This window comes from Erinaceus europaeus, chromosome 3, assembly GCF_950295315.1.
Source record: "Erinaceus europaeus chromosome 3, mEriEur2.1, whole genome shotgun sequence".
NCBI lineage: Eukaryota > Metazoa > Chordata > Mammalia > Eulipotyphla > Erinaceidae > Erinaceus > Erinaceus europaeus.
In genome coordinates this window covers 120,485,235-120,513,060 of record NC_080164.1, presented here as the reverse complement: position 1 = coordinate 120,513,060, position 27,826 = coordinate 120,485,235, and the positions used below count along the sequence as shown (strand labels likewise).

The 27,826-nt window shown below is 36.2% G+C and overlaps 1 protein-coding gene across 1 annotated transcript; it reads right to left on the bottom strand.

Annotated features, from left to right (window-relative positions):
• Positions 1-1,262: 1,262 nt before the first annotated feature.
• LOC103113918 (sulfotransferase 1E1) lies at positions 1,263-26,047 on the bottom strand. Its single transcript, XM_007523525.3, has 8 exons — positions 25,962-26,047; positions 22,368-22,528; positions 18,698-18,823; positions 15,167-15,264; positions 9,941-10,067; positions 5,519-5,613; positions 2,295-2,475; positions 1,263-1,420 (listed from the first exon to the last, which is right to left on the bottom strand). Exons 2-8 carry the CDS (start codon positions 22,513-22,515, stop codon positions 1,308-1,310), a joined length of 888 nt encoding a protein of 295 aa, XP_007523587.1. The 5' UTR covers positions 22,516-22,528; positions 25,962-26,047; the 3' UTR covers positions 1,263-1,307.
• Positions 26,048-27,826: the final 1,779 nt, after the last annotated feature.

Sequence of the window (27,826 nt, the reverse complement as noted above, 5' to 3'; positions counted from 1 at the left end):
GAGTTTGCTGTACTCTTTATATATTTTGGTTATTAGCCTCATGTCTGATGTATGGCCTGTAAAGATCTTCTTCCATTCTGTGGGAGGTCTCTGTTTCAGTAGTGGTTTCTTTCGTTGTGCAGAAGCTTTTTAATTTGATGTAGTACCACTGGTTTATTCTTGCCTTAGTCTTCTTTATAATTGAATTCGTTTAATTGAAAATGTCTTTAAAATTTAGATGGAAAAGAATTCTGGCAATATTTTCCTCTAAGTAGTTGATAGTTCCTGGTCTAACATCCAGGTCCTTGATCCATTCGGAATCAAGTTTTCATCACAGTGAAGAAGAAAGTTATTTTGCTTTAGTTTGGTTTTGTTGATAAGTATCACATTCCCTAAAACTTTAGTTTACAGAGTTTATGTGCATTACATTTGTACAGGACAGAGGAACTCAAGCATTTCAAATTAGATAAGGACATAAAGCACAAATGACTCACTGAGCTTATTTACAGCCGTCATGATATCAGGTTTGTTATGGACAAACATTCATATTATACTAAAGTAAATTTGATACTAAGTGACTCTGTAGAAAGTGGAAGAAAATTAGGACAAGAACAAAATTTATTCTTTAGTTCATGACCCCAAGTTTTTCAAGGTTCTCTTATAGGTTTATGTATAAAAACATAATTATGTATGTACATAATTATGTATGGGCAAATACTAAATGTGTTACTAAGTGGGGTAGAGCCATCACATTTAAGTAAATTGAAATCTCAGGTTCTTCAAGCTACCTCTGACAAGTTTAAGTAACTGCATGCTCCATCATCTCCATAGACTATGAGCTTTGTGTAACATTTGTTTTAAAAAAGTAAAACAAGAAACACATTGTATCAGGGAAAATATTTTATTGCTTTTTATTAAAATATCTCAATAACCAGATTATTCTGTTTATAATTCTTCAACTGCTTCCCTTCTAGTCTAATATATTATTCATTTACTTTGGGTAGAAACAGGGAAATTAAGAAGGAAGGGTAAGAATAAGGAGAGAGAGAGAGAGAGAGAGAGAGAGAAAGAGAGAGAGAGAGAAAGAGAGAGAGAGAGAGAGAGAGAAGGAGAGAGAGAGAGAGAGAGACCTGCAACACTGATTCACCACTTGTGAAGTTTCCCACTCAGCAGATGGGGACATGGGCTTGAACATAGGTTTTTGAGAACTGTAATATGAATGTTCTACTAGGTGTCCTACTGCCTGCCCCTTTCTTTTAATCTAAAGTAAGAAAACCAAGTAATGAGAGAAGATAGCTTTAATCTCAGGAATGTTACAAAAATCCTTCTTAGATCTCAGTTCGTAATTTTAATGTCGATCCCTTCATTTGTTGCTCATAGTGAACATCAAATTTTTCATTCAGAGCTACTGTAAAGTGATTCTTCCAGTCTCCTATATCCCCTGTAACAAAACAGAAACAACAATAAGGATTATATCTCCAAGTGAGAATCATGATTCATCATACAGGCACTGAACTCCAGCCATAACCCTGCTGGCAAAGGAACAAAAGAAAAAACTCAACGTCCCCTACACTCTGCTTATCCTGCATGCCTTTGTATTCAGAAGCTGATTAAATTTCATCAGGTGTCAAGTCCTCCCATATAGTATGCAACTTAACACACTTTTATACTTTGCTAGACAGAGCTACATTGGAATTTATGCTTAGCTACTTGGTCCATTAACAGATTTGTGCAAACGTGGCTGGTATGCAGAGAACTTTATATTTTTAAGGCATACAATTTGGTGAGTCTGGCCCTCTACTACAAAGTCTTGAAAAGTTACTGCTGCTTGGTAAAAGGAAAAACTGACTCATTTTTTCTGTTTTTAATTTCCTCATCTCAAAATGAGATCATAAAAATATCCTAATACTCATTTAGCTATAGTTAAAGATAATTACGATTTTTCAAAGTATGCGATTGTATATGGCATACAAGGTGCAGACTCAAGACCCAAGGGCGGCCAACCTCTGGCACTAAAGCTGCTTCTTAGGTTGGTTTGTTTCCTGGCCACTCTTTACTACGTAGGCAGTAGGTTCAAAATACTCAACAAGGAGTTGCAACTTAGTATAATAGCCTCAGTGGTGATGTTCATAGTAAGCATAGTGCTTTTGTGCCTCTGCACATCTGGGAACTCAATGAAAAGAGTATTCAAACAGGAGGCAGTTGGAGAGGAAACAATCTGGGTCTGCAGGCACAAGGAGGCCCCTATAGCTACTTTTCTATAACCATTTCACCTTGGGGATTTATATGGCAATTGAGGCAAATCACATTCTCACCTTTTCTTAGGAAGGGCACTATTTCTTGGTTCATTATTTCACTTGGAACCAATGTATAATTGGTGGATGGATTGTTTTTCATCTCCTGGAATGAAGTATGTTTTATAATTGTATCCAAAAGGTCCTCTGATAGCTTCTTTCCCAGAAATTGTGCGATTTTAATCACCTCTTTTCTGATATCCTATGGAGAAAAATACTTTGAAAGACTCGGTTGCTAAAATTTAAAAAAAAATGTGTACGGCTTATAAAAACAGAGGGATCACAGGAGAAGTGCCATGCCACTCAGGGAAGTGCCACATGGGAAATATCACAGCACCAGACTTGGAGAAGCTCTGGAGCTCTAGTGTCTCTTCCTTTCCCTTCCCCACCCCTCTGATCTGAAATTAAAAGAATAAAAATTTCGGTCCAGGAGAGGTGCTACAAAGTAAAAATAGAGGAATAATGTTGGGTTGCTGGAGAAAGTCATGATACATTTTACAAAGAAAAATGTCATGCCTTTTCTTACAACCTAGTAGTTAGAGAGAGAAACATGTTCTTTCATCCTATAAATACTAGAATTAAAATTCTAATTAGGAAAAAGAACTCTGAGTACATTCAAAAATAAAGTACTGGGGCCAGGTGGTGGGTGCAGCTGGTTAAACACACACCCTATACTGTATAAGGACATAGGTTCAAGTCCTTTGTCCCCACCTGCAGGGGGAAAGTTTTACAAGTAGTAAAGTAGAGCTACAGGTTTTTCTCTGATGTCAGGCTCAAGGAAAAAAAAAACAACAAAAAACATGAGTATAGTCATGGGCTCTTTGGAATATAACTAAAATAGGACTACTATCTACAAAACAGAGACCCCCTTACCCCCAAGTCTTAATCTGAACTATTCCAGCCTTTAGGTTCACGATTAGTCAACAATTTGTTCTGCTTTGTATCTTAACTCTTTTTTCAGCCACCAGGTTCCAGATGCTACCAAGATGCCAACCTAATTTCCCTGGGCAGACGACCCCACCAATGTTTCCTGGAGCCCTGCTTCCCTAGAACCCTACCCCACTAGGGAAAGAGAGAGGCAGGCTGGGAGTATGAATCGACCTGCCAATGCCCATGTTCAGCAGGGAAGCAATTAAAGAAGCCAGACCTTCCACCCTTTGCACCCCATAATGACCCTGGGTCCATACTCCCAGAAGAATAAATAATAGGAAAGCTATCAGGGGAGGGGATGGGATACAGAATTCTGGTAGTGGGGATTGTGTGGAGTTGTACCCCTCTTATCCAAAGATTTTTGTCAGTGTTTCCTTTTTATAAATACATTTATTTAAAAAAAAAGTTTAGCTAAGTCTCACAAAAAAAAAAATAGAGCAATGAGAAATTATGGGCTAAATTGTTCTGCACAATCTAAACAAGAATGAGATGTTGCAAGTCAGATCTGAATTATTGTAGGGATAGGCAAGAGAACTAGAAACTGCAAAGATAGAAAGGATAGTAGAGGCAGAAGCTAAGAGATGGCTCTATCATTCTAGTTAGCTGAAAAATCAAAATATAGTGACAGGAAGACAAAGATGTTGGCCCACATAATCATCTGCAAGTGAGTGTTCATCACATCAATATTAATAAACCAAAATTAAAGAAAACCCACATGTCCATCAACTAAAAAGTATATACATATAATTGAAAGATAATGCAATATTGCTTGCAATGGAAAACGAGAAAATATTGCTTGGTGCTGAACACAAGTAGAAATATTACTTGAAGAGAAAAGCTACTCACAAAATAGCTTGCTAGGCAATTTAGTTTCAGAAAATATGTAGAATAGGACTGGGTGGTGGTGCACATGGTCGAGTACATGTTACCATGAGCAAGGACCTCGGTTCAAGTCCCTTGTCCCCATAGTAATAATGTGTGTATCTGTGTGTGTGTGTGTGTGTGGGGGGGTTTCACAAGTAGTGGAGCAGGTGTGTTTCTCCCTCTCTCCTTCTCTATTTTTTAGTGTTTATCAGAAAAATAAAGAAAGAAAAAAAGCAAGAATGAAAAATGAAAAAAGAGTGAAAAAAGAAAGGAAGGAAGGGAGAGCAAGAGAGAGAGAGAAAAAAAATGAGAAAGAAAGGTGAGAAAGAAAGAAAAAGAGGAATAACCACCAGAAATGGTTAATTAGTTAGCTAGACACTGAACCACAGCATAATCCTGATGGAAAAAATATCAGAGTAGCAAAACCTCCAGAGACAGAAAGAAGATTATTGGTTGTCACTCAGTGTAGAGGTGATGGGCAGGGGGTGTCAACAAAGGGCTGTAGGACTTTTTGAAAGTGTGCAGTGGGAGATGATGAAAGTGTTCTAACCACACAACTTTCTGAATTTTGCATTTTAAATAAGTAAATTGTGTGACATGTAAATAAGATCTCAATAGTTTTTTTAATCCAAAAAGAATGAGATAAAAATCTTTCTTATCTCTTAATAAAGAAAAGCAGTTATATACCTAGACTTGAAAATGTATTTAGTGTGTATGTACATATACTTAAACAAATTTTAAAAATAACATTGTGGCTTTTATCTATTACCCAAGGTAAAGAGCAGAACATTCAAATTTTGCTGAATTTTTCCATTTGAAAGCTTCCAGTTGCATTTCTTTTGCTTTCCACTCACCTTCCCAGACCAGCGCACTACCAGGCCATTTAGGGTGTTTTATTTGTTTTTGTCTGTCTTGGTTACATATGGTGCCCTGATCAAATCAAGTCTCATATATACAGCACACAACCTGTGTCCACCTTCCTGCTGACTAGGTTATTTGATTGATGGGAATGACTGCATCATTCCTTTTGTAAAAAAAATATTTATTTATTCCCTTTTGTTGCTCTTGTTTTATTGTTGTAGTTATTGTTGTTGTTACTGATGTTGTTGTTGGATAGATCAGAGAGAAATGGAGAGAGGAGGGGAAGACTCAGAGGGGGAGAGAAAGATAGACACCTGTAGACCTGCTTTACCACTTGTGAAGCGACTCCCCTGCAGGTGGGGAGCCAGGGGCTCAAACTGGGATCCTTATGCTGGTTTTTGCACTTTGTGTCACCTGCGCTTAACCCACTTAACCCGCTGCGCTACTGCCCAACTCCCCAACTCCCCATAATTCCTTTAAAGGTGTTTTTTTGTCTGTTTGTTTGTTTTGTGATTTTTTTTTTTGCTAGACTGTTGTCAAATGATAACATTTTATAAATTACAAAGCTGTTGCTGTTCTCAGTTTCTTACCATTTTTAAGTCTTCATAGAAAAGAATTAACACTCGTGGATTCTTTCTCTTCTCCCACCAAGTCTGTGTATGATTATACCAGGAACCATAAGGAACTGAAATCAGAAATTAAAATAGTTTAATTGCATAGTGACACCTTTATATAGGTCAAAATGAATTTTCAACCAACAAATAAATATTAGTAAATTATGAATTGAAAACTGGAGATCAGCTGAACATTTCAAATCAAAGTTCTCTGCCACTAGAACAGCAGTATATATTGAATAATTCACAAATAGAAATATTATCAGCTTTCACAGTCCAATAGCATGGTTTATGACAAAAAAATGAAGGAAGTCTCTCTCTTTTGCATTAATTCAATTCAGAGAATGTATTTGTGTGTGTGTGTGTATGTTTGTGTGACAGAGTGTGTGTGTAAAATAAGATTATGAAGGAATTCAGTTGGAATTATCACCATTTTTTGTCATCAGAATTAATCTTCGTATCAAATTTAACATTAACAAACTAACCTTTGTAACTGAAGCCAATAACTATGTACTTTTTATTATAGTGCTTGCGATTAGCATTCTAAAAGATAAGAAACTTTTACAGATGATAGCCTATAATTAAATTCTCTCCCTCTTTATCTTTCTTTACCTTCCGTCATGTACCCTAAAAACACATCTTACAACAATAAAAGCAGAAAGAATAATTTAGTGATACGTGAATGAAAGCATTTGCAGTTTGTATTAACTTATTGTGTACCTGCTCTGCATATTTGTTCTGTTGATTTACTCTTATTGACAAGTTGGTTTCTGCAGAGCTACTAGTGTAGTGATATTTATAGTGATCTGATTCATAACTTTGGTAGGAGCACAACATTAATTAATATGATTATTTTGACTCTGGTGAGGCACAGAGCAATTGATGATGCTTTAGAAAAAATTATCTGAAATGTGGAACAAATAGAATGTAAGTATGTATCACTTTTATTAATACCATCTTTATGTTTATAATTATTACCACTAAATAAGAATGGCCTTCTATAGTTACTACAAAGCTTTTCTGAATCCTTTCATTATGAAACTAAATTGTTCAGTTGCTCAGATGGCTTAAACTGGAGTTAAATGAAAAGGTGTAACCTAGGGATTTCTGCTCAAGTAACTCTGGTATGGGTCTGATAAAATTTAGTTAAATACATTTCTGACTCTTTACTGAGCTAAGTCAGAATGTTGATAGCCAAACATCACTGTGAATTCCAGCACCACACTGCACCTAAGAATTTCCCTTTCCACACAGCTCAGTTGAGTTGTAATAATATGCTGTGAAATACTTATCTTCACTGACTCAAATCCAATCTCTAGGAAAATAAAAGTAAAAACAGAAACAAAACAAATCAGACTGTATCAAACTGAAAAGCTTCTTCAGAGCAAAAGAAACCACCACTCAAACAAAGAGACTCCTTACCACGTGGGAGAAGATTTTACATGTCAAACATCCGCCATAATGCTAATAACCAAAATATATAATGAGCTCATCAAACTCAGCACACACACACACACACACACACACACACACACACACACACACACTCCGAAAGTGGGGAGAGGATGTGACAGGATATTTACCAAAGATGAGATATAAAAAGCAAACAAACATATGAAAAATTGCTCCAAGTCACTGATTATCACAGAAATACAAATAAAGACAACAATGAGATGCTATTTCACTCCTGTGAGAATGTCATACATTAGAAAGGACAATAACACCCCGGTTCCCCACCTGCAGGGGAGTCGCTTCACAGGCGGTGAAGCAGGTCTGCAGGTGTCTATCTTTCTCTCCTCCTCTCTGTCTTCCCCTTCTCTATCCATTTCTCTCTGTCCTATCCAACAATAATAACTACAACAATAAAACAACAAGGGCAACAAAAGGGAATAAATAAATAAAATAAATATTAAAAAAAAAGAAAGGACAATAACAACAGATGCTGGAGATTTTTTGGGGGTTAAAGGAACCCTCTTGCACTGCTGGTGGGGATGTCAATTGATCCAACTCCTATGGAGAGCAGTCTGGAGAACTCTCAGAAGGCTAGAAATTGACCAATCATATGACCAAACAATCCCTCTCCAGAGGATATATCTTAAAGAGTCAAACACATCCATCCCAAAAGATCTATGCATGCCTATGTTCATAGTAGCACAATTTGTATTAGCCAAAACTTAGAAGCAACCTAGGTGTCCAACAGATGAGTGGCTGAGAAAGTTGTGGTGTATAATATACACAATGAAATACTACTCAGTTATCAAAAATGACGAATTCACCTTCTTCATCTCATCATGGATAGAGTTTAAATGAATCATGTTAAGTGAGATCAGCCAGAAAGAGAAGAAAGAATATGGGATGATCTCACTCATAGACAGAAGTTGAAAAATAAGAGCAGAAGGGAAAACACAAAACAGCACTTGGACTGGGGTTGATGTTTTGCACTAAAGTAAAAGACTCTGGGTTGGGGGTGGTAGGGGAAGGGCTTAAGTCCTGGAAGACAGAGGAGGACCTAATGGGTTTGAATTGTTATGTAGAAAACTGAGAAATGTTGCATATGTACAAACCATTGTATTTTATTCTGCTGTTGACTGTAAAGCATTAATTCCCCAATAAATTTTTAAAAAATGATGAAGTCACTTCTTTCCCTCATCTTAGAAGGGTAGAAAGACTCATGTTAAGTGAGACAAGGACAAATCTCAGTCAGGGACAGAAGTTGAGAAATAATAACAGAAAGGGAAAATATAAAGTAGAACTCAGACTGGGTTTGGTGTATTGCACCAAAGAAAAGAACTCTGGAGGGGGAGTGGACTTTCAGGTCCTGGTGTGTGCTGGTGGAAGAGGACCTAGCCTGGGCTTGAGAGTATTTTGCAAAAAACTAAAAAATGTTACCCATATATCAAGAATTGTATTTACAATAAACCATTATCCACCCACTCACCCACTCATAATTTTTTTAAAAAGTATGGAGCAGAGAATTACACATTCTGAGACACAATCTCAAAAGCAAAAATTGGGGAGTCGGGTTGTAGCGCAGCGGGTTAAGCGCAGGTGGCGCAAAGCACAAGGACCGGCATAAGGATCCCGGTTCGAGCCCCGGCTCCCCACCTGCAGGGGAGTCGCTTCACAGGCGGTGAAGCAGTTCTGCAGGTGTCTATCTTTCTCTCCTCCTCTCTGTCTTCCCCTCCTCTCTCCATTTCTCTCTGTCCTATCCAACAACGACAACAACAATAATAACTACAACAATAAAACAACAAGGGCAACAAAAGGGAATAAATAAATATTAAAATAAAATAAAATAAAATAAAGCAAAAATTATGAATTCCAACATCCATCTACTTTTCTATCTACTTATTTTTAGGCATTGAACTCAAGTATCTAAATGCTACAGTTTGTCTTCACATTTGGAAATATTATATGTGCTTTAAAGTTAAAGATTATCTTGCACTTTGTTGTTAATTGCTCATCTTATATTTTGAAAGCAATAGACCAAAATACTGCTTCTCTTATGTCTGTCCTTCATATTCTTTTGTGGTGCTGGGGCTAAAATTCTGGTCTTTACATGCTGAGGACAATTGCTCCACCTCCTGGGTCCTAAGACCTTCTGTTTTTAATGAATTATTAAAGAAAGTGACAAAAAAGAACAGATAACTGATTGTTTTTGCTCAGAGATGTGATTCATCTTGTGTCATTCAGTCTGAAGATTTACAAAGAAAAGAAACTGTTTTTGTGTCCAAGCTGACAGCACTGCTGGTAGAGCACAGAACATGTGTACTTGTGGCTCCTGATTTGATTTCTAGTACCGCATGTGCTGACTGTGGCTCTTATTTCTTTGGCTTCATTCTGAAATGCAACTCTCTGTCATGCACATGTAACTTAAAATTTTTAAAAATATTTCTTTGATCAGGGAGATAGGTTAACCTGTTAGGACATCAAATTGTACCTGAGACCCCTGAGGCTTCAGCTTCAATTCTCAGTACCATCTCATGCCAAAACTGAGCAGTGCTCTGCTCTCTCTCTTCTTTGTCTTTCACTTGTTCTTTATATATGTAAACATGTTCAGACATATGTATTTATATACATATAATGTTTTTAAAAATATTTATTTATTCCCTTTTTGTTGCCCTTGTTTTATTGTTGTAGTTATTAGTTTTGATGTCATTGTTATTGGCTAGGACAGAGAGAAATGGAGAGAGGAGAGGAAGACAGAGAGGGGTAGAGAAAGACAGACACCTGCAGACCTGTTTCACTGCTTGTGAAGCGACTCCCCTGCGGGTGGGGAGCCGGGGTCTCAAACCTGGATCCTTATGCTGGTCTTTGTGCTTTCTGCCACTTGCACTTAACCCGCTGAGCTACCACATGACTCCCTATATACATATAATTTTAAGAAGCTATTTTTACCTTCTCCTTCCATGAATTTCTCCACAAACTCTGGAAATGATCCAGGATCTGGATGAATCGTTACAATTTTAAAGAAGTAATAATAAGAAACAGCCACATCCTTGGCATTCCGCATAAGGTAGATTATCTAAGAGAATGAAATCATATATTAATCCTGCAGTCTTGTACTCTTACCACTTGAGTTAACCAAGCGTCACACTGGTGCTCATATAGAAAAGCCTTCATTTTTTAGAGTTTTCTTTCCTTTTTTCTTTTCATTTCTTTCTTTCTTTCTTTCTTTTTTTTAACCAGAGCACTATTCAGCTTTGGCTCATGGTGGTGCAAGGAATTGACTCTTTTGGACTTTGGGAGCTTCAGGAATGACAATGTCTTTGCATAACTATTCTGCTATGTACCCCTGCCAAGAAACCCTTCATGTTTTAAACAGAGAGTCATATAAATATTTTAATGAAAAACATTTATATTTCAACTTACACAGATAATGATCATTTAGAAAATAGATAGAATACATGAAGTTATAAAGATAAATATTTAGTAATCTCTATTAGCACCTTCTTCTGTAGTGTTGTTTTCATTTTTGTCAGCTTTACATATATTATCTGACTTTAGTGTCATAAATTTCATGACTACAAATTAGACTAGATAAATTATCTGTCACAATTTACAAATGAAGAAATTAAAACTGAGTCAACACTTCACTGCAAACAAATTAAATGAGTTGATAAAACATTCACTCAGTAATGAAGTCCTCTAGTCTTTTTATAACACCAGTGATGTGTAATAATAAAAGAAAAAAGGTGTCTGTTTCTTCACTCATAGCCTCAATGGAAAAAAAAAGAAGTCATGCTCATGAAGTTATGCTTCAGTTTATATTGTTTTCAGTAAAACTACAACTTTCATCAATACTTTGTTACTTTTTCATTATATGTAGGTTTTATTCCCCCTCTCTATATAGTAGGAACACCAATAAATTAGCAATAGGAACTAGATAGCTTTAGTCATGAGTGTCTGGCATAAAAAAGTTTAGTTTTAGGTCCGGGATTAAACACAACCTGTTGAGAAGACCAGTCTGTATGTCCAAAGAACCACAGGTGGGAGGTTCAGTCCCCAGAACCACTTTATGCCAAAGCTGAGCAATACACTTTCACTTTTTCTTTTCTTTTTAAAAATTTTTATTTATAAAAAGGGAACATTGACAACACCATAGGGTAAGAGGGGTATAACTCCATACAATTCCCACCACCATAACTTTGTATCCCATTCCCTCCCTTGATAGTTTTCCTATTCTATTTATTTATTTATTTTCCTTTTTGTTCCCCTTGTTGTTTTTATTGTTGTTGTAGTTATTATTGTTGTTGATGTTGTCTTTATTGGATAGGACAGAGAGAAATGGAGAGAGAAGGGGAAGACAGAGAGAGAGAGAGAGAGAGACAGACAGACACCTGCAGACCTTCTTTACCGCCTGTGAAGCGACTCCCCTGCAGGTGGGGAGCCAGGGGCTTGAACCAGGATCCTCAACGCAGGACCTTCTGAACTTTCCTATTCTTTAACCCTCTGGGAGTATGGAACCAAGGTCATTGTGGGGTGCAGAAGGTGGAAGGTCTGGCTTCTGTAATTGCTTCCCTGCTGAACTTGGGCATTGATAGGTCTATCCATACTCCCAGCCTGTCTCTCTCTTTTCCTAGTGGGGAGGGATTCTGGAGAATCACAGCTCCAGGACACATTGGTGGGGTCATCTGTCCTGGGAAGTCTGATTGTCATCATGCTAGCATCTAGAACCTGGTGGCTGAAAAGAGAGCATATAAAGCCAAACAAGTTGCTGACCAATCATGAACCTAAAGACTCGAGTAGTGCAGATGAAGAGTTGGGGGGGAGGGTCTCCATTCTGTAGATAGATAGTAGGCATATTTTAGTTATAGAATGTCAACCCTTCAGCATCATTACTCGGGTGAGACCTTTCCTTCAAAGGATTCTCTAAATCCATTCCAGTAGGTTCACTTCCCAACAAAGTCTCAAAAACTCGATATAGACTAGGTCCCATGGGATAGGGCATATGTTCACATATATCCACAAATTAGGGCAAAATATATCCCTGAAAGCAAAAGTACACAATAGTCTACAGTGAGTCAGTATGAAGTTCATAATGAAATAGTGTCTACTTAGACTTAGATACCCTCCTCACCTATTTCCCATTACATGTCCCTCACTCACTCCCAGGCTATCCTTATCAAAGCAAGGGCTGCAAAAGCCTGAATGAGGGCAAGAGACTGACATACTTAAAGGATGATTCTTTAGTCACTATCAGGCCACCCCATCAGCTGGGGCACTATTAGGGGAGTCCTGAGATTCCCAAACAGACAAGATGGGCCTAGACCTCAAGTAAATCTTTTCACTTTTTCTTTCTTCCTCCATCTATCCCTGTCTCCCTACTTTTCCACATCTGCTTTTATTTTCTTTCTCTCATAATAAGTAAATAAAAATAAATATTTTAAATAGTCCAATTTATACCAGCAAACAAGAGAGGAAGGTCAGATTTTTATAGCCTGTTTTGGATTTGATACGCAGTGATGCTGGGAAAAAATATGTACAGAGTAAACTCCTTATCCCTAGGATGTCCCACTTCTCCCTACTGGCATTTGAAAATGCTATAAGGGAAACTTACACTTGACTATTTATTTTTTTTAATGTAACTAAAGAACATTTATTTGTTTTTCCACTACATTTGACTATTTGTTACTGGCTATGATTGTGCTGACTTGTCTTACTTTAGTCTCTACATTTTCAATACGTTTTAAAATTAATTTTCTAGCTTATTCTCAGAAGTATGTGTCTTATTTTAAAGAACTTAATATAAAAACCTAAAGCTGTTTCAGAACAAAAGTAAATTTTCTTACCAAAGGTAGCATTAGTCACATTGAACTTTCCCAGTCTTATTTATATCATCCCCTAGTTTGTTTTGTCTGCTATCTGAATGGAACTCTGCCACTATATTCACCAATAATCCTGAATTTTCACTCTTTTCCTTTCTTCATTTTATCACTTGTCTCATCAATATTTTTATATCTTAAAAGTCATATCCATATTTAAAAGTTGGGTCCAGGTCCTCCATAAAGGCTTTCTTTTCCTAGATCAGGGATGTAGGGAGGATAAGTGAAGCAATAGTGATTATTTTTTTTCCCCTAAACTCCAAATACTTTATTTTTTTCTCTATTTAGAAGACCTTATTCTATACCCCAAACTTCATTATTTTCCTATTTTTAAGAAATACCTAGGGTTTTTCTCAAGATTAGTCTTTTTCTGCAATTTTCTAAATTCAAAACTGTTAGCTTACTGGCAATTCACTCCGGAGTAGCAATGCATCATAAAAGCCCCACATTTCAATGACAGTTGTTCCTGTGATATGCAGTCCATGTATTGCCTAGCTAATATTACCTCTAAGATCTGTGGTCTTTCCCTTACTTTAATTGAGTATTTGAACACCTGGGAGATGACTATTTTCCATTCTAAATCCTGTTATTAGTAACCTGGTGTGATTTTTATTACTTGTAGTCACTCACTGATCATTGCTTCTGTTTCACTTCAGCCAATCAGTTTTATAATCAAATAATCATGAATCCTAGTAATAGCCTAAAGTTTTTGCTTCCAAAGTGTTATCCAGTAGCATCATGTTCTTTTTTCTAAGAAAGTTCTGCTTCCCCCCACTGCCTTATCAGTTATTTAAAAACAAATGGTTCATTTTAATTAAAGAGATATACATATAGAAAGACATAAAGAAGGGAGGGAAGAAAGAAAGAAAAGGTGAGGGGTAGGTTTATAATGGTGTTGGGGATTTAACTTTGGGATCAGTTATTCTTAATATACTCTTCCTATATATTTCCCAAGCCTTTCTAGTTTATTTTATTTATTTATTCCCTTTTGTTGCCATTGTTGTTGTTATTATTGTTGTTATAGCTATCATTATTGTTGGATAGTACAGAGAGAAATGGAGAGAGGAGGGGAAGACAGAGAGGGAGAGAGAAAGATAAACACTTGCAGACCTGCTTCACCACCTGTGAAGTGACTCCCCTGCAGGTAGGAATCCAGGGGCTCCAACAGGGATCCTTAGGCAGGTCCTTGCCTTTTGCTTAACCCGCTGTGCTATCGCCCGACTTTTCCCAAGCCTTTCTAATGCTCACTTATTTCTCCTGTTTATTAGTCTGTTCCTTTTTACTTTTTAAAAATCACTTGAAGTTTCTAATCTACCACTGCAGATACACTTTTACTTAGAATTTAAATCCATTATCTTTTTGTCACACAGTGAATTACCCTGGATATTTGGGGGAGTGAATCTACCTGTCTCCTACTAATTGATTACCTCTGAGATGATCAGTTTCGTAGAAGACTGGAGGAGTAAGATGACTGTGTAGACTGAATCCTAAACATCTTCCACATAACAAGTAAGATGCTGCTCGCTCCTCAATGTTTTCCTGTCCTCAGTGTCTGGGTTAGAATTATCTTACTTAGTATGGGCAACCTCACTCATTGTCTGTTCCTTTTCTCCATAATGGACCATTTGTGTTCGTAAAGATAAAGATTACTGTGTCTTGTGAATTTTCACCTTGTTAGCACATGATAGGCACTCAATATGTAATTACTCTATAATACACATCAGATTTGTCTTTATCTGATTTATCCTCACATTCATAATGACATACACAGTTGCTTGAAAATGAATAAATTTGACAAATGACACCATTTATCAAGGGTTCAAAAATATGCTAGGCACTGTATTAAATGCTTTACTAGCATTTTAAAAAGTTTAATCCTTGTAATAATTCTATGAGAAAAATGTTATTGCTACTGTTCTTTTGCAGATGAGGAAACTGAGATTTAAAGTGTTTACTTTTTCAGAATTACCTATAGATTTAAAAATGAAATCTAGTTTCTGCTCAGCTTCTACTGTCTCTAATTGGTATTTATTAAATGCCTATAAAGTTAATGAAGTGATAACACACACACACATATATATATATAAAGACCTCACCTGACTTGACCATTCTACGAATTTTAAGAACACTTGACTTCAAGGACCAGCGTAAGGTTCCTGGTTCTAGTCCCGGCTCCCCACCTGTAGGGGAGTTGCTTCACAAGCGGTAAAGCAGGTCCAATGACGACATCAATAACAACAACAATAACTACAACAACAATAAAAAAACAAGGGGAAAAATAACACTTGACTTTAATTACCTTACAGTTATTGTCCCAAAATGAAGCAGGAAGAAGATCAGCTGGTAAATGAGTCTTTACAATTCTGGGGGAGTTCATATCTTCTAATTGTTTTACTCCTAAATTAAAAAATAAATAAAGGTTAGCCAATGTCAAGAATTATAAGTACTTATAAATTAATTTTATAGCTGTTTTTAAAAATAAAAGTAATTGGGAGTCAGGCGGCAGTTCAGCAGGTTAAGTGCATGTGGCGCAAAGTGCAAGTACCCGCTTAAGGATCCCTGTTTGAGCTCTCGGAGTGGCTTCACAAGTGGTGAAGCAGGTCTGCAGGAGTCTATTTTTCTCACCCCCTCTCTGTCTTCCCCTCCTTTCTCCATTTCTCTCTGTCATATCCAACAATGGTGACAACAATAATAACTACAACAATAAAAACAACAAGGGCAACAAAAGGGAATAAATAAATAAATAAATTTTTTCTAAAAAAAAGTAATTTTAAGAGTCTATATTGTATACGTGCTCATTGTGACAGATTTGAATAGAGGAAACAATAGAGCAAAGTAAGATCTAACAAAATTTCACCTTTTTGGAAAAATCATTTTTTGCTGAATAGCCATCAATATGCTTGGACTCATGACCACAGAAATACTACAAACAGGAATTGATTTTTGTTTTGTATTTTTATTATTTTATTTTAAAAACGGGTTTTATTTATTTATTTATTAGATAGAGACAGAGAGAAATTGAGAGAGGAGGAAGACCTAGAGAGGGAAAGAGACAGAGAGACACCTGCAGCCCTGCTTCATCACTTGTGAAGGAACTTGAACCTAGGTCCCTGTGTGCTATAATGTGTATAATGTGTGGACTTAACCAGGTGTGCCACCAGCTGCCCCTCCCCTTTCCTTTAGTATTTTCTAATTGTTTTTCTTTTCAAAAGGCTATATTGAAACTAAAGCTTGAGAAACACAACATCTTAAACTTTGTAATAGTTTCACAGTGATATTCATCACTTCTTTACTCTTTTGTATATTATCATTTGTTTTATATCCAATTTTCCACAATATTTAAAGAATATGTGATGAATATTATTTTTCTTATATCATTGATAATGTGATGGGTATCTTCTTACTGTTTAACTTATTTTCATATTTATCCCATGGAGATATAAATGCTCATATGTTACTAGGAACTGTGAAAATACAAGAATATATAAGAACTAGTCTTCCTTGTTCAGCTTCACTGGGGGGAAGACGGGGGAGCAGGGAGGGACATGGTGATGGGAATGGTATTAATATACACTCTTTATTAACTTACAGTTTCACAAAAAACTATTTAATTAATATGAGGGGAAAATGAATTGAATGTCTCAAACTTTTTGATGCATAGACCACAGACTGAGTATATGCTCCTTCAATATAAGCACTTAAGACTTCAAATTGATAATCAGATTGAATTTTAACAGTGGGATCAAATTGTTAATATATTTCTAATAATGAATTGTACTGTGAAATTATACTTTGAAATATTTTGTCTCCAAAATGCATAGACTAGGGATAATAGAAGCAACTGGTGGCATTATTTTATAAGATACAGCTATACATAAATAGTATAAAAGAACATAAATTATGGTAAAGTCTAGTATGATACAGCAAACCCTAACAATGGGATTTTCAAAGATAACCTAAATTGCCAAATAATTTGGTTATAGCAATAATTATCTATTGCTTTCTTAAACCCTAAGACAGCAGGAACTTTCCCTTTCTCTGTAAAGCCCATACATCTCCCAGTCCTGAAACTTCTAGGTTGGGGCTCACTTTCCTATATGCTTCTCTCAGATCATACCAACTGACACTGCATCCGCTGATCCCAACCTAATCAATGCAATGAGGACCACCTTGGCATGCTTCACTTGGACTGTGTCCAGAGACGTCAGGCATGGAATGTCAACTCCTCAGCTTCATTACTCTGGTGAGACCTTTCCTGCTCATAGGTCTCCTTAACTCTGTTTCGAATGGCACACTTCTTAACAAAACCTCAAAACCTAGATATAGACGAGGGCCCATGAGAAAGGGCATATATACATGTATCTATAAGTTAGGAGAAAATATATACCTTAAAGCAAAAGTGCACAATAATTTGCAGTGAGTCAATAAATAAAGCAAAAAAGTAGAAATAACTAAAAAGACACCTACTTAGACCTAGATACCCTCCTCATCTACCTCCTATTACATGTACCCCAATCACTCCAAAGCTAACCATGTCAGACAAAGTAACTACTACAAAAGCTGAATAAGGGCAAAGGACTGGCATACTTTAATGATGACTCTTTAGTCACTACCAGGCCACCCCCATCACCTGGGGCCCTAGTCAGGGATCTCTGGGATTCCCACAAAGATATGATGGGTCTAGACCTCTAACAGATCCCTCTCACCACTGTCACTGGTCATCTCCATCAGGAACAACATAATGGACCCCTTCATGGGCCCCTATAGGACCTTGCCCTCAATGTGGATCAATAGTGGTAGAGAATTTCTATTCTCTGAAAGGAGGTTGGACAACATACTCTACCTACTACCTGAGGAAGATGGGTCCCAAAATTAGTGCTGCATGGTATTTTCCTAGCTGTGACCACAGAATGTGAGCTCAGGCCTAGAGGGATACAGAGGTTACATGAACAGGGGTCCCAGATCAGAGCAGTGGAGTTTACATTTAACAATACTTACATACTTTTCCCATATTTGGGAGCTACTCTCTTCCCTGATTCAGCTTTGTAGTCCTTTTTCCAACTATGACATGATCTCCCCAGACAATAACCTGGGTCCACCTGCATAGTGGATATCAGCTCAGGCAAAAACTAGTAAAGTCATGGGCCCTCTAGAATATACCTAAAATAGACCTACTAGCTTTTTCCAAAATGGAGACCCCAAATCTTCATCTATAATGTTATTGCCTTTAGTTTCATGATTAGTCAACAATTTGTTCTGCATTATATATTAACTCTTTTTCAACCATCTAGTTCCAGACGATACCATGATGCCAACCTGACTTCCTTGGGCAGAGGACCCCACCATGTATCTTGGAGCCCCACTTCCCCAGATTATTGCCCCACTAGGGAGAAGAAAGAGACAGGTTGGGAGTATGGATTGACCTGCCAATGCCCATGTTCAGAAGCCAGACCTTCCATCATCTGCACCCCATAATGATCCTGGGTTCATACTCCCAGAGAGATAAAGAATAAGGAAGCTATCAAGGAAGGGGACTGGATATGGAGCTCTGGGGGTGGGCATTGTGTGAAAATGTACCCCTCTTATCCTGTTGTCTTGTAAATATTTACATTTTATAAATAAATAAAATAAATAAATAAACAAATGTATTAGTTTTCTTTATTCTAGGAAGGTATTATACCTTAAGCTCTGTCAAGATTCAGATTAAAACCTTCATATTTTTCTACATAGAAAACATAATACTTATAGTCATTCTTACCTATAATATCTTACTATATATATCTATACCTTCAAATATATATATATAGATTTTAAGCAACTTAAATATTACCATTCATATTTATCTCATTGTTGCATTCCAGGAAAGGCACCCGATTAAATATGGCATCTTTTCTGCATTTTTCCACATCACCTTCTTTGTAGATCAGGTCTAAAATTTCACTAACCCAGGTTGTGCCTGCAAAAATTAAATAACTATGAGTTTCCTATGGTAGGTTTATAGTCAAAGAAAGTAGGAAAACACTAATATAATACTATTCAAGATGCATTGGAATAGCTATAGTACTCAAAATATTTTCTCCGACATTTAACCTTATGATACCCCAAAGTAACTCAAATAAGGGCAGGTATTAAAGTGAAACAAACTTGTTATAGAAGTCTAAATGAATCCTTGACAAGTGGTGACATAGTGTAAAATAATAACACTTGGACATAAACAGAATTTGATTAGGGGCTAAATTTAAATTTTGACCTCACTTATAATAAGTAAGGAGATTTGAATAGTAGGAGATACATTCAAGCATTCTTTCAACTAAAAGCTTTATTTTTCTCTCTCCATTATTAGTGTTTGAACAAAGTTTTACAAAATTACAAGACTTCAAGGATCACTTCACACCAACATATGGAAGTGTAAGTCCCCCTGCCCTCCACCAAAGTCCTGTGTGCCTCCATCGCTATAACCACTATAGTTCTTACATAGTCCAAAGAGACTTGAACCACAAACTTTATTAACAGCTTCTTATACCTTTGGTTGAACCTTAGTTCAGAAGATACATGAAAGAGTAAGCCTGATCAAAAGTAAACCTTTTGACACCATAAAGTACTTATTAAATAGTCTCTACTTATACCTACATACCCTCCTCATTTGCTTCATATTTCACTTCCCTCAATCACTTTAAGGCTAACCTTGTCAGGAATATAAAAAAGTAAGGAATGTAAAAGCTGAATAAGGGTAAGAGACCAGAACACTCTATTGATGGCTCTCTTGGTCATTACCAGGCCACCCCATCATCCAGGGGCCACTATTCAAGGAATCCTTGGATTCCTATATAGACATGATGGGCCTAGACCTCTAACAGATACCTCTCTCCACCACTGCTGGTCTTCTCCATGAGGAACAACATAGTGGACCCTTTTGTGGGTCTCTATAAGACCTTTCCCTCAATGTGGAACAATAATGACAGGGACTGCCCCACTCTCCAAAGGGAGGCTGGGTCAAAATACTTTGCTACTCAACAAAGACTGGTCCTGAAATTAGTGCAACCTAGAATGTTACTAGCTGGGACCACCGACTGTGAGCTCAGACTTACAGGCTCCTGTGCTGAAAATAGGCCCCAGATCAGATTGATGGTGTTTACAGTTAATAGTACTTATATATTTTCCCCAGATTTCCCCAAGTCCCAGAGACCTTCAGGAAGACATGATGGTCAAACAGCCTTAACAAATTACTGATGGGTTGGTTGAGCACATGTATTACAATGTGCAAGGACCTGGGTTCAAACCCCTGGTCCCCACCTGCAGGGGGAAAGCTTTATGAATGGTGAAGCAGGGCTACAGGTGTCTTTCTGTCTCTCTCCTTCTCTGTCACCCCCCTCCCTCTTGATTTCTGGCTGTCTCTATCCAATAAATAAAGATAATAAAAAAATAAATAAAACAAATTACTGACATAAATGTACTGTTGTTTTTTTTTTAATGGAGATTGAATCCACTAGACAGAATTGTTTGTTATTTTAAAGGCCAGTTATTTTGCTGTATAGTGATGTGGGAAAGAACTGGAAATAAGTTATAAAAACTGAGGGGCCAGATGGTGGTGCACCTGGTTGAGTGCACATGTTACAATGCACAGGAACTTGGGTCCAGCCCCTTTCCCCACCTACAGGGAGAAAGCTTCACAAGTGGTAAAGCTGTGCTACCAGTATCTCTCTGTCTCTCTCCCTCTCTATCCCCCCTTTTTGTCTCAATTTCTGGCAGTCTCTATTCAATAAATAAATAAAATAAAATATATTTTTTAAAAACCTGAGTTTAACTAAAAGTTCAATGGGTTTCAAAATATAGTCAAGAGAATGGCAAGTATAAAATGTCCTGTAGTTCCAACTGAAAATTGAGCTCCTTTTCCCCCACAGAAGTTATGGAAAGTCTTATACATAAGAAAGTGTGATTGCTGGACTTAGGGATTACAAAGTACAAAAAGCATTGAAGCAAGGGATCTATGAAAAGGGAAACAGGAAAACAAGGATCGTGTAAGTGACTGTCCATGAGCTATATCTAAGAGACAAAATGAACAAAACATTTTGATTACGTGAATACTAGGGGTAATGAGGCAAGAGAATTTGAATGTGGAATGGTTTTGGGGTTTTCACACTAAATGACTGACATCAAATTGATACTGATTTGGAAGGGAATAAAGAAACAGAGATACAGTATTATTCAATATTCAAAAACATGGGGCCAAATGTGTTGTGCCTGGTTACCCTGTGCATGGATCTGTGTTTGAGCCCCTAGTGCCCACCTGCAGGTAGGAAGCTTCATGAGAGGTAAAAGTAGGTCTGCAGGTGTCTTTCCTCTTCTCTCTCTCCCTCTCCACCCCTCATTCTCTCTCTTTCCTATCAAATAAAAAAGAAAAAGGAAAAAAATGGCCACTAGGAATAGTGGATTTGTAGTACATGTATTAAGCCCTAGCAATAATCTTTGGGCCACAAAAAAAAAATCATCCCCACCTGCAGAGGGGACAATTCACAAGTGTTGAAGCATGTCACAGATGTTTTTCTTTCTCTCCCCCCTCTCTATCTCCCCATACACTCTCAATTTATCTCTGTCCTATCAAATTTTTTTTTCAAAAAAAGGAAAAAAAAAAAAAAGGATAAATGGATTTTCTGTTCAGGTACCAAGCCCCAGTGATAACCCCAGAGACAAAAGAAAATTAAAAAAAACCATATTCAATGACTGATGCATTTAAGTGCAAAATTAAACAACTGGATAAAAATATGGATTAATTTTTTTCTAATTCTAAAGATCTATCACTGGAAGACTTTACAACTAAGATTAAAATCTTAGGTAGTCTCAGGGATTAAAAAGATGCTGCTTATAAAGAGAAGACCTGATTATTTTCAATCTCTGAAAACCACTTATAATTTATATTATAATGACACAAACTAAACAATTGATGATTTAAAATTTTAATTATGACTCTTCGCTCACTCCTATATGTTGCTAATTCTATATATGAAAATTAGAAATCTTCTGACTCATCTACAGTTTTTTATGTCCATCTATCTATTCATTTTGGATGGAGACAGAAATTGAGAGGAAAGAGGGAGATAATGAGAGAGAGCAAGACAGGGAGAGAAGATGCCTGCATTACTGTTCTACCACTCATAAAGCTTTCTGACTGCAGGGAGAGAGATCTTGGGCTTGAACTTGGGTCTCTGTGCACTGTAATGCACATGCTCAACCAGGTGCTCCACCACCAGGCTCCTTTCATCTACAGTTTTTAAAGTGGCAAGCAGTATTTGTTGATCTGCTTCTCAAGCTATAGTAACTGATTATGGTCCTAGAAATACTTCACCCACAACCTTTCCAAAATCTATATCAAAATTATTGTTTCTCTTTATCCAATAGAGAGATAATTATGTAAGAAGAGAACAGCATAGTATTTACCAAAGAGCGATAATTTCTGAGTGAAAAGGAAGCTACTTTGACTTTAACTTAGCAGGAAGGCTTACCAGATTTAGGGTAGGTAACAACGACAAGGTCATCAGGTCTTGCCTCAAATTTCTCCACATTATTCCAGTACTTGAGAAAAAGTTTATACATTAATATTCCATTAATTCTTCCAAAGTTCTCAGAATAGTCAAATTTGGAAGGCTCCATTAGTGGCAGTACACTAAAAAAAAAAAAAAGATAAATTTTCCACTTTCTATATACTTTAAAATATTTCTTGTATTTCTAATTAATACCTAATGTATTTATTTGGACAATATTGATATAGATTTCTAAAACAAAATAAAAATAGGTAGACTTAAATATGAATAACCAACAGTACATCAATAGTTTTAAAATGAAATTTTAATGTCATTTACATCCCTATTTGAAATAATAACTGTTTTAGATATTTTTTCTAGTCCTATTAACAAGATAACTCTAACATACAGAAGTGCAAGAAAGTAAAAATTAATATAATGTGAAATATTTAAAATTTTGCATAAATGTGAAATATTTTATCATACATAATATTTATATTAATTATGTAGTATATTTGTTATATGTAAACTTATAATACATTCCATTATTAATAAAAATTATAGAGACTTCAATTCTGTCAAAATTGATGGAGCATATAAAAAGACTGAGAAGTTCAGACATAATATCTTGGCAAAGGCACTTTGATTAAATGTGTGTGTATGTGTGTGTGTGTCCATGTGCAAACTTGCAAATATATATATATAGATGTACATATATATATATACATATAAAGTAAATTTGATGGCATTTGATATCTACTGCCAGATCTTAAAAGCTGAACTTTCTTAATTTGTGAATGTCTCCATGAATTCAAGCGCTTGGTGAATTCACTTAAAAAAGGGTGGACTTGATGATTATACAATGGATATATTTAAGAGATGAATTCTTTATTCCCTTTTGTTGCCCTTGTTGTTTTCTTATTGTTGTAGTTATTGATGTCATTGTTGTTGGATAGGACAGAGAGAAGTGGAGAGAGGAGAGGAAGACAGAGAGGGGGAGAAAAAGACAGACACCTGCAGACCTGTGGGGAGCCGGGGAAGACATGAATTCTTATGAGACACCTGACATTATTTTTACTTTTCTCTTTTGATTAGTTAACAGTATAGAATTCCATTGAGTGGTTTGTCTGAAAACTGTAAGGTTAAACAAGCTGACTATCTTTTGATAGTCTATCTCCTGATCCAATGCTTAGGACTTTAAAAATATTTTTAATTAAGTGAATTTTCTTCACTGATCCTCAACTTCTTTTTTATCCTTTATTCCCAAATGTATTCTATTCAGAGTTTGTGATAAAAAATATCACAACAAATTATATCCTTCTTTGGTATTAGCCATTCCAGATCTCTATTTTATTCATTTTTCCCCACCCCCACCAAGGCTGACTGGATAATTGTTACACATTCATACATTTGGAGTTTTATTATTATTCCCCTCCCCCAGAATGTGTGTGTTTTTTAACAGGAGTCTTTTTAGAGGAAATCGTCACTTTAGCTATTTAGTAAGTCTCCTTTAACAAAGAGGATCTGCATTCAGAATTTCTGTGAGTTTTCTGCTTACACTGCCGATTGTCAGTTAGCACTTTTAATGTTTTCTCATAGAAGTTTATTAATATAATGAAATGTGTCTGGACTGTGGTGATAACATAAGATTATTAAGAATTAAGTGAGTGGAGAAACATGTCCAATTACAAATGCTTAATAAGTTTATGCTGATATTATTTTCATGCCAAGTCTATATGATAATAAAGAGGAGCCAGTAATGGAATGCAGTGAATGGCAGTATCTCTCTTCAAAGTGGGGGGAAAAGGTGTGCTGTCAAATATTTGTCAGAATATTCTGCACAAATATAAAAGCAACTGTTGAAAACGAGTCAGGAATGTACTCACTGAAGAAGTTGAAACCTGAAAATGTTCAGTGTGATTTTATTCCTGTTTGTTTTTCTGAGACAAACCAGCATGACAGTTACTTCATTTTGGCCTCAGGTTTAGCACAACAAATGAGAGAAGAAACAAAAGAATGTTCTCCTTTGTTTATGTTTAACCAAAGGAAGGTTTAACACGTGTTTTTGGAAACCAAAAACACTAGTCATGGGTGTATGAACTAAAAGAGAAGAATCCCAGCCCTTCAGGATAAACTCAGCTCTTTCAGAACTTCCCTTTCAGGAATGATAAATGTGATTTCACCAAAACTGTGAGATTTTTATATGAATTAATCTCATTAATAAATCAGCTTGCTCTTCTTTGTTCTGTAAAAATATGTCTTTCACTGGAAGAAATGTGTATGAAAGGTATTGCTTGCCTAGTGTATCGATTTATTTATGAGAACAACTTGGTGTTCTGCTAAGTTCACAAAAATTGGCTTATAGTCAAATGGGAATAGCTGACTTATCATTAAACAGATGGCTGACTTCTAGTTGGCCCTTCATGATCAATTCTTGTATCAAATTAATCTAAGTGAAATTATAGGGAAATTCTCAAGTTAATATCAGGGAGTCAGAGGTACACTTATTAGTATTAAAGAATCCTAGTTCAGTACAGTATTGAAGAGAATTATGATTTTGTCACTTGAAGGAATCCTTTTATTTTCCTTCTGTATTTGAGAGCTTGGAAAATAAGCCAAGAAGGAATACTACAATTAAAGAAAATTCATTTTGCTTGAATTTGGCTATAAAGTTATTAATTTTCACAAAGAATTTTTGGACTTTATCTTGGTCATTCTAACTGGTGTGCAAGTGGTAGTGCTTCTTATCTTTCTGATCACCTCACTTTCATTTTTTCATATTCACTGTAGGTAGTCTTTCTGTACTGTATACTCATTGTGAGAAACTGGAATAAGAAAGAAGGTCGAATCTTAAAATAAAGAAAAACCAGTGTCTCCAATACGACTTTTCCCAAAGCATATTCCACAGAACACCAAGCCTCATGGACTATTTGAATATTACATTTTAAACAATGTTCATATCAAATACATGTGGAAAATACTGATTTTAATAACAGTAAGCTTGTCATTCTAGAACTTTCCCTTTCTGCAAGCATGCAACTAGGAATCTTTAAAATAGAGATAGGGATTAAAATATTAAACTAAGTGTCAAAACATAAAATATTTTTTGTTGTTGTTGTTAAACTGACAATCTGTAAACATTCCTTCTAATTTCTCCCTCCTTTCTCTAAAGACATATCTTAACTAGAAATTGCTAATTTCTACGAATGCATCTGGCATGTCAAAAAAGTAAACACCAGATAGAAGTCAATTTCTATCGTTCTATTCTACTTTGTTTCCTCATCAGAAAAATGAAAAATATTAACAGTACTTAAGAGTTCTAAGGTGACTATGGTATTACAGTTTTATGTTCAGACTCTTTAAATAACAAAACACTATGCAAATGCAAGACATCTTATTAACAAATAAGCAATATTGTAATACTATAATTATCTTACATTATTAGCCACTAAAGTACTGATAATGACCTTATTCTCTATATATTTTCTTTTTAAAGTTTTGTGATGTTTAATTTACATGCTATATTTCCTACATGTAGTATTAATATCAGTAAATGCAATAACAATAAAATGCAACCTGTCCAGATGATCCTGTGAAAAGAACTGGTGATTCAATATAGTTTTCTTCAAATCTTCATTCAGCTTTGAACCTACAAAAAGAGAAAAACCACTTCCTCATTTGGAATGGTTCTTGATAGCTTTTATACTGAATTCCAAAAAGGAGGCGGAGATAACTTTAAAGTCGATGATGCAACAAGCAATACAAAGATGAACACATACCTGCAAATGCATCTAGTTACACTGTCATATTAACTTACAAAGAGATGTGAAAAATGTCTGGTTGCTGACTCATATTCAGATTCCTTTACATCTGCCAGTAACAATCACATGAATTCATAAAGGAAGGAGAGAAGCTTTTTGGGGGAAAAAAAAAACATGTAAGGCAGCTTGAGAAAGAAACTTTCCTGTACTCATTGATGAATAATAGAATGGGTGAAGCTGACCTCCAAACATATAAACACATTCAAGAAGTGAGAGCAGAGTAAAAAAGTATGGGGAAGAAACAAGCTTGTTTTAGGAAACTTGGATTATGAGAACTGGGTCACTATAGTTAGACCTGTCAAAAAAGGTTTTATATTACTTGGCTGTGTTCTAACAAGTCAAGTGGAAAACATCCTCTATTGAAAACCTGGCTTTAGCTGCAAGAATTCCTTATCTATGGATTGTTATTTGAATCATATCTCTCCACTGCTAATGCACTTAGTAGGTACATTCCAGAGATACCAAACTTTCATATGACTGAGATTTAAACATAATGATGGTCCTCTGAATCCTTCCAGGACCTGTATTCTCCCCACCCACCCACCCCAGAGTCTTTTACTTTGGTGAGATATGCCAATTCCATTTCAGGTTCTACCTCTGTTTTCTTTTCTGATCTTGTTTTTCAACTTCGGCCTGAGAGTGAGATCATCCCATATTCATCCTTCTGTTTCTGACTTATTTCACTCAACATGATTTTTTCAAGGTCCATCCAAGATCGGCTGAAAACCATGAAATCACCATTTTTTATAGCTGAGTAGTATTCCATTGTGTATATATACCACAACTTGCTCAGCCACTCATCTGTTATTGGACACCTGGGTTGCTTCCAGGTTTTGGCTATTGCAAATTGTGCTGCCAAGAACATATGTGTACACAGATCTTTTCGGATGGATATGTTGGGTTCCTTAGGATATATCCCCAGGAGAAGAATTACAGGATCATAGGGTAGGTCCATGTCTAGCCTTCTGAGAGTTCTCCAGACTGTTCTCCACAGAGGTTGGACCAACTGACATTCCCACCAGCAGTGTAGGAGGGTTCCTTTGACCCCACACCCTCTCCAGCATTTGCTGCGGTTACCTTTTCTGATGTATGACATTCTCACAGGAGTGAAGTGATATCTCATTGTTGTCTTGATTTGCATTTCTCTGACAATCAGAGACTTGGAGTATTTTTTCATGTGTTTCTTGGCCTTTTGGATCTCTTCTGTGGTGAATATTCTGTCCATGTCCTCTCCCCATTTTTGGATGGGGTTATTTGTTGTCTGTTGTTGAGTTTGGCAAGTTCTTTATATATTTTGGTTATTAAACTCTTATCTGATGTATAGCATGTAAAGATCCTCTCCCATTCTGTGAGGGGTCTGTTGGTTTGGGTACTGTGAAGAAGCTTTTAATTTGATGTAGTCCCATAGGTTTATACTTGCCTTAGGATCTAGTGGGGGTTGTATTGTTATATGGGAAACTGGGGAATGTTATGCATGTACAAACTATTGTACTTACTGTTGAATGTAAAACATTAATCCCCCCCCAAAAAAGAAATAAGCCATAAAGAGAAAGATGAATATGAAATGATATCACATATAGGTGGAACTTAGGAAACAAGGACAGGAAAGGGAAACACAAA

Coding starts and splice junctions, on each gene's coding strand:
- LOC103113918 (XM_007523525.3), bottom strand. CDS start 22,515: ATGGAGCCTTCCAAATTTGACTATTCTGAGAACTTTGGAAGAATTAAT. Junction 2,476..5,518: donor TCTATGAAGACTTAAAAATG/GTAAGAAACTGA, acceptor TTTTCTCCATAG/GATATCAGAAAAGAGGTGAT. Junction 1,421..2,294: donor AGTGCCCTTCCTAAGAAAAG/GTGAGAATGTGA, acceptor GTTTTGTTACAG/GGGATATAGGAGACTGGAAG.